The sequence below is a fragment of the Aythya ferina genome, assembly GCF_964211825.1.
Source record: "Aythya ferina genome assembly, chromosome: 21".
Lineage (NCBI taxonomy): Eukaryota > Metazoa > Chordata > Aves > Anseriformes > Anatidae > Aythya > Aythya ferina.
In genome coordinates, this window is record NC_140319.1 from 1,841,986 (window position 1) to 1,858,955 (window position 16,970).

The 16,970-nt window shown below is 47.0% G+C and overlaps 2 protein-coding genes and 1 long non-coding RNA gene across 7 annotated transcripts in view; 1 reads left to right on the top strand and 2 right to left on the bottom strand.

Moving 5' to 3' along the window:
- Positions 1–39: 39 nt before the first annotated feature.
- On the top strand, positions 40–4,507 carry SLC66A1 (solute carrier family 66 member 1). 3 transcript variants are annotated; one of them, XM_084494840.1, is made up of 9 exons: positions 40–324; positions 790–964; positions 1,118–1,247; positions 1,343–1,430; positions 2,620–2,774; positions 2,860–2,952; positions 3,332–3,517; positions 3,805–3,942; positions 4,073–4,507. In XM_084494840.1, exons 2-8 carry the CDS (start codon positions 813–815, stop codon positions 3,901–3,903), a joined length of 903 nt encoding a protein of 300 aa, XP_084350966.1. In that variant the 5' UTR covers positions 40–324; positions 790–812; the 3' UTR covers positions 3,904–3,942; positions 4,073–4,507. The 3 variants fall into 3 exon arrangements, with proteins under 3 accessions (XP_084350966.1, XP_084350965.1, XP_084350967.1); XM_084494841.1 differs by having other exon boundaries at positions 205–324; positions 699–964; positions 3,805–3,936; XM_084494839.1 differs by having other exon boundaries at positions 3,805–4,507.
- LOC311422121 lies at positions 4,168–5,495 on the bottom strand. Its single transcript, XR_014685195.1, has 2 exons — positions 5,325–5,495; positions 4,168–4,406 (listed from the first exon to the last, which is right to left on the bottom strand). It is a non-coding gene; the product is annotated as an uncharacterized lncRNA (long non-coding RNA).
- A 2,706-nt stretch (positions 5,496–8,201) lies between these two features.
- CAPZB (capping actin protein of muscle Z-line subunit beta) overlaps positions 8,202–16,970 on the bottom strand; it is a gene marked incomplete at its 5' end in the record, with an annotated part of 62,355 nt that continues 53,586 nt past the window's right edge. For 2 of the 3 annotated variants that reach the window (XM_084494846.1, XM_084494844.1), the window contains 4 exons: positions 8,202–8,448; positions 10,347–10,459; positions 11,738–11,814; positions 13,414–13,479. In XM_084494846.1, the coding sequence (XP_084350972.1) occupies positions 10,357–10,459; positions 11,738–11,814; positions 13,414–13,479 (246 nt within the window). In that variant the 3' untranslated portion in view covers positions 8,202–8,448; positions 10,347–10,356. The remainder of the gene's footprint in view (positions 8,449–10,346; positions 10,460–11,737; positions 11,815–13,413; positions 13,480–16,970) is intronic. The other variant, XM_084494845.1, reaches the window with a different exon arrangement.

The following is a 16,970-nucleotide window of genomic DNA, read 5'->3' on the forward strand; positions in this document are numbered from 1 at the left end:
TGCTCGCTGCTCGCCCCGCCCGGGGAGGGGAGGGGAAAGAGAGGGGAAGGGGGAAGGCTGTGAGGCAGAGCCCGGCCTGCGCGGAAAGAAACTTTAAAATATATAGATATATATCAAAAAAAAAACGGGGTTTGGGGACGAAAGCGGCAGGTTTTCGCCAGGTGAGAGGTTTGGAAGGAACGGTAAACCTCCGGATAAAAACGGCAGAGCTTCCCCCTCAGAAAAGAAAACAAACAAACAACAAACTTCTAAAAAGGAGCAGATTTCTCCCAAAAAGCACCCTGCCGAAAAAAAAAAAGCAGCAGAGCGCCGCCAGCGAGCGAGGTAAAGCCGGTGCCGTGAGGGGGCAGGGGGCAGCTTCTGCCTCGGGGGGATCCTGCCCTGTGGCACGGGCACCCCAAGGGAGGCTGTAGGGAGGCGGCACTGGGCTGTGCTCCCACCTGCCTGGCGACAGGACGAGGGGGAATGGGCTAAAGTTGTGTCAGGGGAGGTTTAGGTTGGATCTTAGGAAGAACTTCTTTACCGAAAGGGTTGTTGGGCGTTGGGATGGGCTGCCCGGAGAAGTGGTTGAGTCACCATCCCTGGAGGTCTTTAAAAGAGGTTTAGATGTAGAGCTCGGTGATATGGTTTAGTGGAGAACTGGTTAGTGTTAGGTCAGAGGTTGGGCTGGGTGATCTTGGAGGTCTCTTCCAACCTAGATGGTTCTGTGATGCTGTGACCAGTCAGGGTGCCGCTGCCAGCACAGCTCCCCTGGCTCCATCCCTCACCTCTCGCCCCGCGTCCCCTCAGGAGCACCCCCGCTGCCGCCCGCCATGGCTTCGTGGCGCGGAAACGGCTCTGATTGCCCCAACGGCTCCCGCTGGGTGCTCGAGGTGTTCGCCGAGTGCGCCCAGGACGGCCGCGACATCGCCAGCGTGGTGCTGGGGCTGGTCTCCATCTGCTGCTTTGCCGCCGCGTCGTTCCCGTGAGTACCACAAAATACCTTCAAAAGAACCAGATTTTCTGTCCCACTCAGAAACGCTGGGTTTCACACCCGGAGGGAGCAGCCCCAGAGCATGGGGTGGGTCCCAGGTGGTGTTGAAGTGGTTGGAGCTGACGGTTTGTGTCCCCTCTGCAGGCAGTTCTACCAAGCCTGCAAGACGGGCATCATGGACCGGGCCCTCTCCATATACTTCCTACTGGGATGGCTGGGTGGGGACCTCCTGAACCTCATCGGTTCCTTCTTGGCGAACCAGCTGCCCCTGCAGGTACCCTCCAGCCTGCACATCTCTCCCTTTTCCCCAGGGATGTGATCTGGGGAAAGCTTTTCCCTGGGACCACCAGCTCACGCCTCTCCCCACAGGTCTACACGGCCGTGTACTACGTGCTGGCAGACCTGGTCATGCTGTCTCTGTACTGCTACTACAAAGCTAAGAACCAGGGCCGAGGATGTGAGTTTTGGCTGAAGCATGGCGGGATGGTGCTTACAGCTGCTTGGTCGCTGCTGCCTGGCTGAGGGAGGATGCGGGGGTAGAGGGACCCTGGAGAGGTGTATATCGTCTGTTAGATGCCCCTTGTTGATTGCTGGCTTTTGTCACAGATGACCTGCCACCCATGAAAGCCACCCATTTATTTGTAAAGCAGCATTTTGCTGAGAGCAAACAGTACTGGCGTGGCTGGGGGCTGTGCTGGCCCTGCCAGCCATCGGGGAGGTGCACAGAGCATGGGTTGAAAATAAACCCCTCGTGAGTCGGGGGAGTGCAGAAAGCACCAGCAGTTACACGGTGACTGTGCTGGGGCTGAAAACCACGGCCAGCTCTGCCAAACCACAGGAGAAGGGGCACCATCCTCTGCCTGTGGTGGCACTGCTGGCTGTTTTGGGGTCCCAGCCCTTCTTGCAGGTAGTGACAGCCTTGGCAGGATGGTGAAGAATTTCTTCCCTGCTCAGAGGGAATAAAAGGGGGGAAGGGAACCTGAACAGGGCGCTGCAGGTCTTGTGAGGCTTAAATGGCAAGAGAACCTGATTTTTAGTGTGGCAGCTTCCTGTGAACTACAAACAGGAATCCCTGGACATTATTTAACTTATTAAAGCAATTTATTAAACCAGTTGATGGATAGCTCATCAACTATACAGTTATATTAATGCTAGAGAACTTATTTACAGAATACTATATAAAGACGGCCTGTCTTACCCCTGTCCCTTACCAGGGTGGGCGGCATGGTGGAGCCAGTTTGTGCAGGACGAGCAGCAGATTTAAAGGTTTTTAAGATCCTGAAGACCTTTAAAAAGGGCTGGGTCTGGCAGGGAGTTGAACAAGCACTGCTGTGAGTTAAGAGTATGAAAAGCTTCAAGACAGGGAGATGATTTCTAAAGAGTTCAGGGCTTTTTTAAAACTTGACCGTTCTGGGTCTACCGAGATAGGAGCAGTTTCCTCCCTGATAACTTACAAATTGCCCTTATCGCTGTGAGATAAGAATCCCATGCGAGCTATTGTCTGGTACAGACTCTGCAGCCGCAGATGAAGATAGGAGAGCATGGGTTTTTATTCCCCCGTGTTCATCTGAGGGCACCAGACCCTGCAGAAGGGCTGCCAGGGTGGAGGAGCCTGCCCTAAATGTTTTCTGCTTGCTTCCCTGCAGTCGTGGCTCCCATCAACGTGGCCTGCCTCTTCTGCCTCCTGGGAGCGGCCTCGACCGTCCCCTTGCTGGGCAGGGCCCCAGGCCTGGCCTCCGACTCCACAGCCTTCAGAGGGAGGTCTCTGCTCTCTGCTGGCCTGGAGGAGCCCGAGTCCAAGGTGAGCCGGTTCCTCAGGCCAGGGAGGCAGGAAGGGGAGCCCCCGAGGGCTGGGGGCCTCGCTCAGAGCCTGCTTTGCCTTGCAGCCTTTCACCAGGAGCGAGATCATCGGCTTCACCATCGGCTCTGTCTCCTCCGTGCTGTACCTCTGCTCCCGTCTCCCCCAGATCTACACCAATGTAAGTGAGGGCTGGGCAGGATGCAGCGAGCCCCAGGATCTCAGCCCAAAAGGAGCAGTGGGGTTTTTAGTTCCTCTTTGCTTGGTGTCTGCAGCTCCCCTGCCTCTCACCATGTCACAAGGGATTATCTTTCTGTATTTACGCTCTGCAGCCTGATTAACTTTTCTCCCCTCCCTTGAACGCAGCAATACTTTCAACATGGTCTTTCGTTTTTTTTTCTTCTTCATTTACAAGCAAAAGGGGAACTAAAAGGCAGTGCCTCAGCACCCTTCTTCTCTCTTCCCAGGGGAGGGTGATTAATGCCACTGCGGTGGGGAGATTTCGGAGCTGCACCCAAGCTCCTCTCCCCGTCCCCATGTAACATGGCCTCTCCTTCCAGTACCAGAGGAAATCCACTGCTGGCGTCTCCTACTCCCTCTTCGCCCTGGTGATGCTGGGGAACTTGCTGTATGGTGCCAGCGTGCTGCTGAAGAACCCCGAGCCGGGGCAAGGTGAAGGGGACTATGTCCTGCACCACCTGCCCTGGCTCATCGGCAGCCTGGGCGTCCTCTCCCTGGACGTGGTCGTATCCTTTCTCCTCCCGTGGTTTTCTTCGGGATGGTGACACACGGCTTTTCCAGGATTGGGCAGAAGCGGGTGGTGGTGGTGCTTTTAGGCTGTCCTTTCCTCCCTTGTGTTCTGGTGACTAATTCAGCATTGCAACAGCAGAGTGCTTCAGACCAATTTGCAATTCAGCTCATTGTCCTTTACCCACATCAAGGCCTCCCCGTGCTTCCTCTTGTGGTGCAAACAGCTTTTTGGGGCTGGTCGTAGCTCCATGCATTCCTGTGATGAGCCTTAACGTCTTCTCAGATCTCTTTCCAGTTCCTTGCTTACCGCGGAGGGCAGTCAGGTACAGGTGAAGAGAGAGATGCTCTTCTCGGCGGGCAGGGCAACGGCTTGGACAGCTGACAAAGGAGCGCGGCCCAGCGCCAGAGCAGCAAGGTACTGGTGAGGAAGCTGGCCTTGAAGCCGGGCAAACCTGCCTCTCAATCCTGTCCTCTTCTCTGGGTGGCACTTGAGAGAAGAGGGTGCGAGCCAGCGAGTGATTTGTGCTGCTAAAACATGTATGCCTACGCAGGTGGCACAGGATGCTGCTGAGAGACCTCATGCCACATAGATACCAATGATACTACCGGGATAAACAGAAGAACTTTCGCTACCTCAGCAGGTCACTCTTCCCTGCTCTGAGCTCCGCAGCTGACCTCAGTCACTTCTGCTTTCTGTACCTCAGCGGTGATGTGGAGCTTGCACGCTGTGGGCAGAAGCGATGACGAGAGCCAAAGGAGCTGCGGGGAGGGCACAGAGATGACTGACCCGCCACAGCTGCCAGCACCGCACGCCTCTGGGGGGTGGGTGGGTCTCACGTCCCTGCCCCTGAACTTCTGGAAGGCGGGGCAGTGACTGGAACCCATCTGGAACAAAGGGAAGGTGCAGGGCAACCAAAGTATTTCGGTTCACACACAGGTATTTTAATTAGCATGGCTCTGATTTCTATAAACAAGTCCTTGCCCCACGTGCCTCCTTTGTTTTTATTGTGTTGGTTCATCTCTTAGTTCCTGCCTCCTAATTGTTCTCATTAGTTCTCTGAAATGCTTGGACTTTTCACCTTTCACCTCACCTACATTTTATTTGTATGGGCTTTTGGGGGAAGATGGTCCTTCCTCCTGACAAGGCAAGATGAGAAGAGAGGCTGCAGTTACCTGGCGCCTTCACAGGGAGGTGGGGAGGAGGTGAAGCATCGTGGACCTGGGAGCTCTCCCTGGCTGTGTGCTCGGATGTGCAAAGTCATGCTGTGGGAACAAGGCGGTGGCTGCAGGAAACCCAGCAATGCTGCAAGGTGCTGCCTTTCCACTTGCCCCAGTTCCATAGCCACCAGGTGGCTGTCTCAGCCCATGCACAGGCCAGGCACTCCAGCATTACTGCAGGGCCTTTAAAGGAAAACTGGCACAGTTTGTCCTCCTATCAATTAGCTGGTTTTTATTTCCCTTTCTTACATCTCCAGTTTTCCTAATATCCAGCACTTCCCAGCTGCCTACCCGTGCAGCAACCCTGCTTTCTGCCTTTTTTTCGCTAGCGTTTATCATTAACTCGCCTCAGCAAGCCCCGTGATGCTCATCCTTCCTTGTCCTCCCCGAGGAAGTCGCGCTCCTGCCCCCACCATGCGCTCTTCCTGCTCCCTCTGCACGCCCCTGAGCCGGCCAAGCCACAGCTCCCAGTCTGCACAGTTCAGCCTGGATCCTACGTGAAACGGGAACTGAAACTACCAAAAGCCTTGCAGACTGCAACAGCATGTTGGTTAAAAACCAAAATGGCTTGTGTTTGGGGCTTACCCATTTGTTCTCCGAAAGCAAAATGTTTTTCAGACTCCTTGACCTTTCTGGGCAGAGCAGGTGAGTTTTCTCACTCCCTTCATTCGCAGTTTTCCCTTCTGGGCTTGCAGGAGCTGGGGCTGTTTGCCTCTTCCTAGTTCTCCATCCAGCAGCGTTTGCTCTGCCTTCTTTTTCTAGGAATTGCAAGGGAACAATTTGGGTTTGGCCAAGGCAACTTAAGGCAAACCATGAAGATGCACAGCTGTGTTAGATTTCAATACCCATTCATTACAGCTGAAGACCCTGAGGCTTGGTTTTGGTAAAGGAAGATTATTTTTTTTTCTTTTTTATATGCAGCTCACTTTTGCTAGCTCATGCCCTGAAGCTGGGAGATGGCACAGTTGTTTTCTTAGGAGGTGAATTTACCATGTTGACAAGGGATGGGCTTGGGTTTGGCACACATTCATTGTAGAAACGAAGGGCTGTGTCTGCTGGTCCCTTGCTGGGTAACAGCCACGTGCTGGTTAGCAAAGTTTGTCTTAAAGCCAGAAAAAAATGCTGCGTAAGGAGGTTAAAATAATATATATAAAAATTTAATTTGTTCCCAAAGTGCATCCAGAGCACAGGTAAATGTGGCATTGATTTACTGTTTTGGGGATGATGGGAGTAGGCAAACACAGCTCTGCATTTGGCAGCCTGAGTTTCTGTGCTGGCAACCATCCAGGTGGTGGTGTATGGAGAGTCACAGTGCAGAGACCTGAAAGGCTCTGGCTGAGGTTATCCCTCGGAGATTATAACGCAGCCGTGTTCTCAGAAGACCCTCCCCACTTCCACATTTTGTGAAGAGGTGAGTGTTAAAAAAGGCATGGACACAAAACCAAAAAAAAAGTGGGTACGTAACGTAGTAGCAGGCTTGGGATTACAGAAGCCAAACTGAAGCTGGAGGTACCCAAGCTGTAAGGTGCTGTGAGAACAGGGAGAGAATAAACTACTGATGGCGCACTTGCGCCTCCCTGCAGCTCGAACAGGTTTGTGAAAAGGGCACAGCGGCCATCAGGCTGTTTGTACCTGCACAAACCTCTATGCTTAATTCATCCGGGATCAGACCCTGCTTCATTTACGGCTTGTGTGCAGAGATGGCTCTGGAGAAGGAAAACAAACTCCCCCAAAGCAGCACACACATGTGCCTGCTGCAACTGGAAACAGCAGAGAACTGCACGTTTCCCCCACCCTGGGTTAGGATGCTATTTTTCAAGCTTCAAGAGTTCCCACAGGCTTATCTCCAACTTCAAAAAAACCTTCTCCGTACAGCAGAACCAAGAGGCAACAGCAGCAGGACCTCAACATGTGCTCCTCAGGGCTCCTGGCTTTGAGGCAAGCATCTGCGTGCTCCTTCCCTCAAGTCTGGCTCCCAGATGAGCCATAGCAGAGGCCCCAGGGAAATGATAAAGCACAGGTCCGTAATCACCTGCAGATGTCTGGATGCTAAAATAGGTCATATTAGGAAAGGAAAATTAGAGCAAGTTAATCAATATTAATGCCAACGGGCTCAACTTGTGTTCACAGGGGTTCAGCCAGAGGCTCCTTCCCGAGGTTGCGTACAGGTGCTCGCGTTCCCCACTCACCAGCACCGTGATCAAAGCACACAGCCGAGCAGGCAGCAAACCTGACACCATGCACGATGCCTGCCTCCAACCACAGGTTTTAGCAGAAGGGGTGTGGGCATGAGGTTCACGAATTACATAGAGACTATGCACAGAGGTAGCTTTTTGGGAACATCAGCAGATAGAACCTTTCACCTAAAATTGCCAAGCACTGCTGAAACTTGCCCCTCTGCCCACAGAAGTGCAAACAGGCACCCTCCCAAATTTTTCCACCACACACAAAGCCTCCCTAATCCTTCCCTAAATACATCTGTTCCATGTTTGCTGGATGCCTGCAGCGCCAGTCCCAGCACGCAATGGGATCCCAACTTCCACCCCAATCCCAGCACTGAGAAAGTTATGGCAAAAGTAACAGCTGCCCACCGCTGCCTGTGCAAAGAGCAAATCCTGTGGTACAGCAAATCCTGCTTAGAACAAGCAAGTTTCAGCTGATATGTATGCGGGGGGGGGAGCTTTATTTTCTTTCTATGGCTATACACTGCAGCAGCTGTTTGGATAACTGAGGAGTTCATCGCACGCCTTTGTTCTCCAGTACACGCCTACCTCCAGACAGCATGATTGCTTCCAGTTGTTACAAAGGAAAGAGTTCACAGCATTTCAGTTAGAGAACCCCACGTAATGCAGCAGGAGGGAAAGAGAAATAAGGAGGACACCAACTGCACACACTGCTTCCTGGGATTTTTTTTTTTTTAATTTTATTTTTATAATTATTTTTTATTTTTTAGTATGGAGGCTCAAGTATCAGATGTAGATTCAATTTAAGCTTTACAAAAAAAAATCAAAACAAAAACTCCTTTTGCATTCCATAAAAATTGACAGAAAAGCGCCTTGGAACCAGGCTATAGAAGAGCAGAACTCTCAGCAGGTCTCCTAATCAATGTCTCCTTGCAAATCTGGTTTAGTCAGTATAGTACAACACCAAGGAACACCCTCTCTTACCTCCCTCCCACCAGCCATGCCCTGTGCCCAGCCCCCAAACATACGTGGAATAGATTTTTTTTCCAGTTCTTCCTCTTTCACACACCACAGTATTTAATAAATTTTTGTTTTACATTTTTTACACCAATGTAACAAAAGGCAGGAGGGGTGGGGAGGAAAAGACAAACAATGATCCGTGTGTATGCATATAAATGGGGGAGGGTGGAAGAGAGAAAAAAATACATGGACTTCTACAGAAACATAGCCTAAGGTCTCAATAGTAAAATGGGGTGCAAAGTAGGCCTCAGAGACTGAAAAAGTTTGTACAGCTTTATTCATGGGGAGAAGATGGCGTTGCATGAATAGTATTGAATGCAAACTGTGACGTGACGTAACAGAAAAGGTCAGGGGAATGAGTTTTCTAAGAAAGGAATCTAACGAGTGCATGGCATGTCTTGTTAGCATGAAGAGTATTTTAACTTTGCTGCTTTCTCTTTAAAGCCTCCACCAGGTCGTTTTTAAGAGCTTCTTGTTTTGATTTGTCTGCAAAAGTCTGCACAGACCTGTGGGGAAGAAGTAAAAACACAAGTCAGAGGCAACGCATTCAAAAGGAGGTGTTTTTAACAGTTCTTCTGGCATGAGAGACAATAGCAGAAGCACCTCAACCCAGGCTTAGAGGAAATAAAACAATTCGCCTGTTTTAATACAGAAAACAGAAGGCAAAGTGAACACTTCAGTGATTATATGACAGCAAAGTTAAGTCTAGCAAGGACTGCACCAAAAGAGACGTTTCCCCAGAAGTTCCACTCAGCCTCCAGTTGCTGGAGGGAGATTCCTTTTTTTTTTTTTTTTTTAAATGTTACAGATTGGAAAAATCCCAGTATACCATCAGCAAAAGAGGTTAGCGCTCTCACTCTCAGAAGGACCACGCCAGGAAGGTAGAGAAGTCCAGCCTCTACCAACAAACAGGAAAAGGGCCCAGCTGTCAGAGCTCCTGCGCTTTTTTGCAGACTGATCACCCAGGGTAGAGCTGCCACATCAAAATGTCTCTCCGGCACATTCACCAGTGAGAAAATCACCCAGAGTTTCTTCTTGAATTTGCTTTTCCAATTTATACCTTACCTATAGTAATTAACAAACCAAAGCAACCATAGGAGAACAGAGAAACCGTCAGCAAGATCACTGCAGGGCTTTCTTTCAGCTAAACGTTTGGTTATAGAGGAAAAAAAAAATAAGTCAAAGTCATCTCGGCTCACTGCCCTGTTGGATAGCTGGGGAAGAACCTTGCTTTCCAATGATACAGTAAAAGGCTTCCAATATAAAGAAAAAAAACCTTTTAAATATGATCATTAATAGAATAGTAATACTAGACTTTTCAGGAGTTGCTAACACAGAAGTGGTTAGATGTAGTTTGGGAGGATTTCTCCCCACATAAGCCATATTTCACACCCTCTTCTGTACTCAAAGCTACCTCATTTTGCCTGGATGCTGTCTCCAGTAAACAAGGCTGCTCTTTGTGTCAGTTATTTTCCTAACATTTTTATAACAGTATTTCCATTCTCTTGTCTCTGGAGACTTCCGCTGCTTTAATAAAAATATATACATTTTATATTTGCATTTGTCACAGGCTAAAGAAGTGGTTCTCAGCCACTATCAACAAACAGTGCATATTCCCCTTCGTCAGCTTAATGTGTTTAAGACAACATCTGTAACTCATTATGAATTGGAGTGGAAGGTTAAACTGGCTCAGGGTTAGTCACTGCTGTGCGTCCTAGACATTCAGAGCTCCAGAGCAAATGAGAGCATATGAACAAATCCCTTCAGAGGCTGTGCAGAGCACAAGCAAGTGGAAGCTAGAAATGTTTCAGCAGAGCTCGAGAGGGCCTGGATTTTCAAGCTCCGAGAAAATTCAAGGTACACCAGGCAATAGGTGATGTGGGGGAAGCTCACGTTTTCTCAGAACTCTCAGAAGTACCACAGCCATAGATTTTTCTTTTTTCTCCCCAAACTGAGAGTTTCAAGACTTCAAGTCTTTTTGCAAGGAGGAATTCAAGATTACAGAGAAGTTCTTCACTGAGGTGGTGTACTACAGCTGCAAAAAAAGTGGTGGTGCACAAGGCACAGGGTCCTGGGGCTTATGGATAGAGCAAATCCAAGCTAACACCACTTTGGGTAAATGACCATGTGCTCCTTTCTTGCTCCCAAGCTAGAGTGTGAAGTGGTAAGTCCTGACACATTTCAGAGCGTGCTACTTCAAATGGAGTAAAGTAACATGTCAAGTCAAATGACAACGTTTAGTTGGCTCTATTAAGAAGTAACCCTTGGGTGAAACATGGATCAGATGTCATTTATCAGTCTGCAGGAGTTAGGGGTTAGTTCTGGCCTCAGTTATCATGCAGAGGTCTCGGCTGGGTGAGTCCTGGTTTAGTGCTGGTTGTCACACCTCACAGGCAGGGGGTACCTGGATTGGTTTAGTTATCAGGCTGGATGTAGATCTGGCGCTGGGTCAACACTTGAGAAAGTTCCCTCTGCAACTGCTTATACTTTTGGTTGTCAGGAATAGCATCAATAGATCTACAGAGAGCAGTTTGGAAACGAGGGAAGTAAACAGGGAAAAGAACAGTCAGAAGAACTATGTAACACAGAGCTGGTATTTTGGAAACCACTGGAAGCACACTTAGGAAGAATAAGTGTAAATACACAGTTAGAAGAAACAGGAAAAAGGCTAGAGGAAAAGCCAAGGCCAGATGCTGTATGTGTTACCGGTTCTGAGCAGGTCGTCTCCCCGATGCGCAAAATAACATAACTCAAACTGAGCAATGGGGAGACATAGGAAATAGATTCAATTACCAAAACTTAAGGCAATGTTCACAAGGCAAAAAGACTGCATTACGTATTTCCTTTTAATGTCATTAAATGCTTCCTGTCAAAACCCCTGCACACCACAAATGAAAAGAGACCTGTTATGAAAGCTCGGATTTGGAAAAAAAAAAAAAGAGCAGCTGCTTTGTCAAGATGTTGTTGACTCCGTCTGCCCATGCTGTTAAGAAGGCAGCACAGATATTTAATTAGCACCATTATTCTATCATCTGAAGGAAAAGTTATTGACTTTTTTTTTCATATTTCTGTACAAGACAGAACAGCAGCATGCATAAGTGCTCCACTTGTTTATTCTACATTGTCCCACTGTGCAGGGGAGCTCTATCTGCAGTTTAAAATAAAATTATTTGGCATCGCAGTTCTGTGCTTTTCTCTACAAGCAGAACTACCAGCTTGGGATTTCTATACAAAATTCCTGACCAGACATGAGCAGGGGTGGGAAGTACAGTAGTTTCCCTACAAAAAGGCACAGAGGGCTCATTCACTTAATCTACACTATATCTTGACCAGCAGCGCTTGAGAGAAAGACAGAATTTAAAACAAATCCTAAGCACCACAAGCCATTAATGTCACGACTTAATTCTGGGACCAAGTGGCTGTTTTTAAAAATATTAGAAAGAAGTCAGAATTTAAGTACAACTTTCAGAACTGTGAAAAATAAAACTCCTAATTAAAAAGAATTCTGAAGTACAAATGTTGCTAATTGGGCTATTTTCTGCCTGGTGAGGGAACAAAGGATTTAAACATCACTTCAAATTCCTGTAGTTACAAGGTCCCTAAACACCACACAACAAATAATGTTTCCACAGCACAGTGAGGTGAATAACTAGGGACATGAAAAGATTTTGTGAAGGCAAGGGGAGTTCCAGCGAGAAAGCAGACCACTGCTAAGCTGGGGACAGTGCTGCAGGCACTACAGGGGAATGGCAGGGAGGCAAAGGGGTTCCAATGGTCAGCTAGAGAGCTCCTTACCTCAGCCCATTAACAATGTCCTTTGTTTTTCCAAAATAAATCTCATTCAGTGTACTTCTGATTTTGTTCTCCATGTCCTAGGAAAAAAGAAACGAGTCTTTAGTCGTTGCAGCTGTTTTCAGGACAGTTGCATTTACTCTTTTTTATATCTTAAGTATTCATCCTGACATACAAGACTTGCTACAGCACGATTCATGCTGTAAACGAATTAATCCTCACAGCAGATAGTATGACCCTGGTCTTCAAGATAAAAAGCCGTAGCTCTATTCCTGTCCTCTCCTAATATTACTCTAGGCTACACACACAGGATGTATGCTCTGGACCACAAGAGGGCAGTTTCTGTCCACCTATCAACTTTTCTGCATTGATCTGCAGAAAAGGCAAGTGTGTTCCACCTCAGCTTTCCTCAATAATTTCCTGGCACTGAATAGGCTGCAAGTGGCAAGTCAGTCACTTAGCACAGTTGACAGAGCAACAGTTTTGTACTTAAGGTTTCTCTGAATTTTTAAGCTGGTAACCAATTCATTAAAACTGTTTTTCGAAACAGTTTAGAGAAAGAACTTCCAAATAAACAGCTTCTCTCTTTTCTTAGGTCGCTTTTACTCAGGCCAAAAACTTAGAAAAAAGGATCAAAAAAAAAAAAAAAAAGTATCTGCCTTTCTTTCATTTCCCAGTACCTTTAAAAATGTATTATTGTCTAATTCAGTTCAGAATTTCCTCCTCTCTTAGCAAAGTGGTTCTGAGAATCAAAGAAATCCAAACATCTTCATAGGTGATAGTGTAATGACAGCAAACTAGTGCTACACCAAAACCTTTCTAACACAATCCCATCTTTCAGACTCACTGTGCTGAGCATACAGGACCAACAGGTTCCGTAAAATTGAGCACTAACAAAAGTAATTCCAGTGGATTTAATGAGCACTTGATACACGCTGAACATCTAAGTTAAAGGGACAGTTCTGAAAAATACAACCAGACTTCAAATAATTCTGCCCCAAAATGACTGTACAAATGAACAAGAGGGTTTGGTAGGCAGTTCTCAAGAAAGGACCATTTGTTTCACAAGAAGATCACAGAATTACAGAATTGCAGGGGTTGGAAGGGACCTCAAAGAGACCCTCGGGTCCAAGCCCCCTGCCAAAGCAGGTTCCCTAGAGCAGGCTGCCCAGGTAGGCATCTGAGTATCTCCAGAGAAGGAGACCCCACAGCCTCCCTGGGCAGCCTGTCCCAGTGCTCCGTCACCCTCACCGTGAAGAAGTTCTTTCGCATGTTGGTGCAGAACTTCCTGGGCTCCATTTTGTGGCTGTTGCCCCTTGTCCTGTCCTCACAAACCACTGAAAATAGGTTGGTCAAATCCCTCTGTCTCTCACACTTAAGATACTTGTAAAAATTAATCAGATCCCCTCCCAGTCTTCTCTTCTCAAATTACTTCTCAATTACTGCTGTATTGAGCAGTGCAGAGTAGCTTTTCTATATCTACAAACTGCTGGAAGACAATGCTAAGAGGAATGCCGAGCCATTAAACACTGAGCAACATTCACACCATTAGACTTGGTACAATATAAATAATTTGTCAAGACAAAAGTGAGCATACAGCAGAGTTCTTTGGCATAGGACCAAATATGCAGGTGAAAACCTGCAGCAGGCTCAAGCTGTGATAGCTTCACAACACTTACCTCTACCAAGCGTCCAATATTGGCTATGTGTGGAGAGGAGTCGCTCACAGTCTCATCTTTCTCCATCTAGAAAGAAAAGAGACAGATCCACTGGTCCGCTCTGTTCATCTACTGACAGCAGATGCACAACAGCTTTACTTGTCAAGAGAAGGAATAAAAGACATGAGCCTCAAAATCCTGGAGTAACTGTTCTTTCAGTGTGCAAACAGGCTGGTAACATGCTGAGAAATTCCTAGAACTAGACAAAGCCTCACATGTTGGTAACAGGAACACAGTGTAATGAAAGCCATGAATCAAAGTAAAATCCTGTTGTAGCCCCCCGATGTAGACAGGCACTACAAAATTGTCATTCCCTACCTACTACGGGACTGCGGGAGATCTATGGCAGTGCACGTGTAACAGGGCTAGCAGCACAGCATGTGGATACGAAAACAATGTTGTTGATGAGATGCACACGAGGATGGTGCTGTCAGTGTTAATGGCTGTGAGCTATCCCTGCAAAATCAGCTGTTTCTTTTCATCTTCATCTCAAATACTATCTCCAACCACACATGGGGCACATTCTCCATTTTCAGGATCTCCTGGCAAAAGACACCCTAAGCATTATTTGCACTCCAGTAGAGAAGGAAAGAACAGTCAAATGAAAAAAAAAATCACAATCACCTGAAAGACTGCTGATAATTTAACTTAATGCAAGTATATGAGAAATTTTACAGTCTTTTTTTTCCCCTTTTAGACCAAAAAGAGGAGTAGCTTATCACACGTTTGTCTGCTGGGAGAAGGAAGTACTGAGTGTTAAGCATGGGGTGGGGGTGTAAAGCAGACTGCATTATGTAGAAGCAATTCAGAATTGGATCAAATTTAAATATACCATGATACCACACCCTTAGTACTGCCTCGACAGCAGACTGGTACCAAACTACGCAAGAGTTTTCATCACTAAGATCAAAAATTGGAAGCTGGCACTGCAGAGTGCCATACTTTCCATATTTCATCTGCCTTTTACCCAACATAATGTTCATCTAGAGGCCATGGCTGTCTGTCCACGATCTATAAATTTCTGATGCTAGGAAAGAGACCGTCTTTCCAAGTTCTTGAGATGAAAATTCTGGCTAAACACAGACAAGCTGTTGAGCAATGAACGTCAGTCCCAGGAACATCAACCAGCACAAGATGTGCTGAGATGGCACGAAAACAAAACTGGGAGAAGAATGTAGTGGGAAGAACAGTCTTCAAAGGGTTTTACTAATCCCTCTGAATTCTCTTATCCATCTGTTCGTATCCCTCCCTCAGGGTACAGTTTAAGTATCTGGACCAGCTACAGGTTTCTTCTAATAAGCCAAGTCTCTAACAGGCTTGGGGAAGCATGTAATTTAGCTGGAACCCCAAAGGCAAAAGATAACCTAGAAGAGGGAGAGAAAAAGAGTAAGATTAATTTTTTTCCTTTAGGAATAGTCAGATTGTTTACACGTAATGGAGACATGCTGCCGGGAGAATGGATCCAGTCGCAGTAGAGGGAGGACAGAAATCTGAATTACGTGCACATACACACAGGTTATGGTGAGTTTGGGAACTATCAGCAAATTGACCGAATGGAGGGCAGCAGGGGAGCTGGCAGGGGGTCATTTACTTCCACAAGCTCCCCACTGCATCTCCTCCACACCTGGCCATGCTAAGTTCATTGGTAAGAAACAGAATCTGAAAATAGAATTATTTTTGCAAAAAGTGTATTATTACATCTCCATAAAATCTGCTGCCAGAATGGAAACATTTTTATACGCTATAGAAGCCCAGATGTTATGAGACACTGTTTTAATGGAGTTCAGAGTCAGTAAGCAGCCATGTTATACAAACAGCAGAGTTGTTGGGATTTTTAAAGGTTCCTTCCGTTGGCCATTACTGTACGGTCCTAAGCAGAAAGCTTGTATCTGCTTAAATAAAGGGGTTAAATTGCTTGGAGGGGAAATTCCATTCTCTAAGTTAACGTTAACAAGCAGCTCCTCTTCCCACTGTCACTCCCCATCTGCTGTTGAGCTCAGCCAAAAACCCTAATGCTCCAGAATGAGCCAAGTCCAATCCACATGGCTCAGTCGCTCCTCTCCCATTCGAGAGAGACACTGCTTGGCTTCCTTGCCTCATTTCCCCAGCCATCTGCTACAAGTCTGACTCAGAGGGAAACTCACTCTTCGGGGTACGTTAAGCTCTCGGTGGCTGGCTGGTCACTTTGGATGTTCCCCGCACAGAACAGAGCAGCTGTTTGGGCTTTCTGTAAACGTTGCTTGGAGGAAGAGTTAATAAGAGAAATGTACGTTGGATAAACACTTTGGTTCATTGTGGCAGTGTCTAAAAATACTAGAAAGATAAGAAGCAAGTTCATCCACCGTGTCGCTCTGAAAAACTGACGACAACAACCACAGCTGCTCTGGCCATAGAGCAATGTGAAAAATCTCCTTAATGAAACACAAACAGACCAATGTGAGCCAAAGGCTCCCAAGCCACAGGCAGTGGGCAGACTGAAGTATCCAGGTGGAAAATATGTGGAATTATTTGGATATCAGTTAAGCAAAAATTGGCCTTTTTCTCCAACACTTATTTCAAACTCTAACCAGCTAAATGAAGGTTGTGAGCTCTACATAGCTTGCGGTTTTATACAGATCAGCCAAGAACTAACCTCATCCTTTCATGGTCTTCAAAAGTATTTATTCTAATCAATGGAACCAAAGATATCCCCTACCTTTCACCAAACTGCACATTCAAAACCATGAGCAAAAACGGTGATACTACGTCAGCTCTCCATGCCACTAGTCCCCACTTGCTCACTTCTTCTACTCTCTTTCTAAAACCAGCTATTAAATAAACTGAAACTCTGTAAGATCCATGTGCTACATGAAGCAGAAACAGTTTCCTGGATGATCACTGCTCAGTGTATCTCCGCTTTCCTCCACGCCCCAAATACTCCTTGGCAATTGAAGAGACGATGCCTCCATGGGACTGGAGGACAGCTGAGGGTGGGGATCAAGGATCATGACAGCTACAACCTGAAGATCCCGCTGGTGGAAACATGCTCCTCCAGCGCCCCGCTTACTGCTACAGCATCTGGAAGTCAGTGGGATAGGCCTTTACATGAAAGCTCAGCTTGATGAAAATATACGACTTGCCTAATTGCAGAGCACTAGCCTCAGAGGATTTACCTATTATGATAAACGGCAAAACGTCTCTTCTGGTGCTTTGTTGAGCAGTAATATATCACAGGGCACATCTTCCCAAACACAGGAAAAGCTCAGATTACAGCAGACCAGCCTTCATCCAAGCTCTGCAAAATGTTCCACCTTTGCTACGGAGTATTTCAAGCATGAAAATCAACACACATCTGTACTGCTTTAATCTGAAATCCCAGGCTTCATTTCCCCTACAACTTTACATCCTCTCCTTCCCACACCTCCAGATGTAAATAAACTATAGGTTTTGAGCCAACCTCTTCCTCAGCAACCTGGCACTTCCTCACAATGTTCATCCTGGCTTCGGAAACACACAGGGGTTCTTTGTGCGCTATGAGA

Coding starts and splice junctions, on each gene's coding strand:
- SLC66A1 (XM_084494839.1), top strand. CDS start 813: ATGGCTTCGTGGCGCGGAAACGGCTCTGATTGCCCCAACGGCTCCCGC. Junction 965..1,117: donor TTTGCCGCCGCGTCGTTCCC/GTGAGTACCACA, acceptor TCCCCTCTGCAG/GCAGTTCTACCAAGCCTGCA. Junction 1,248..1,342: donor CGAACCAGCTGCCCCTGCAG/GTACCCTCCAGC, acceptor CTCTCCCCACAG/GTCTACACGGCCGTGTACTA.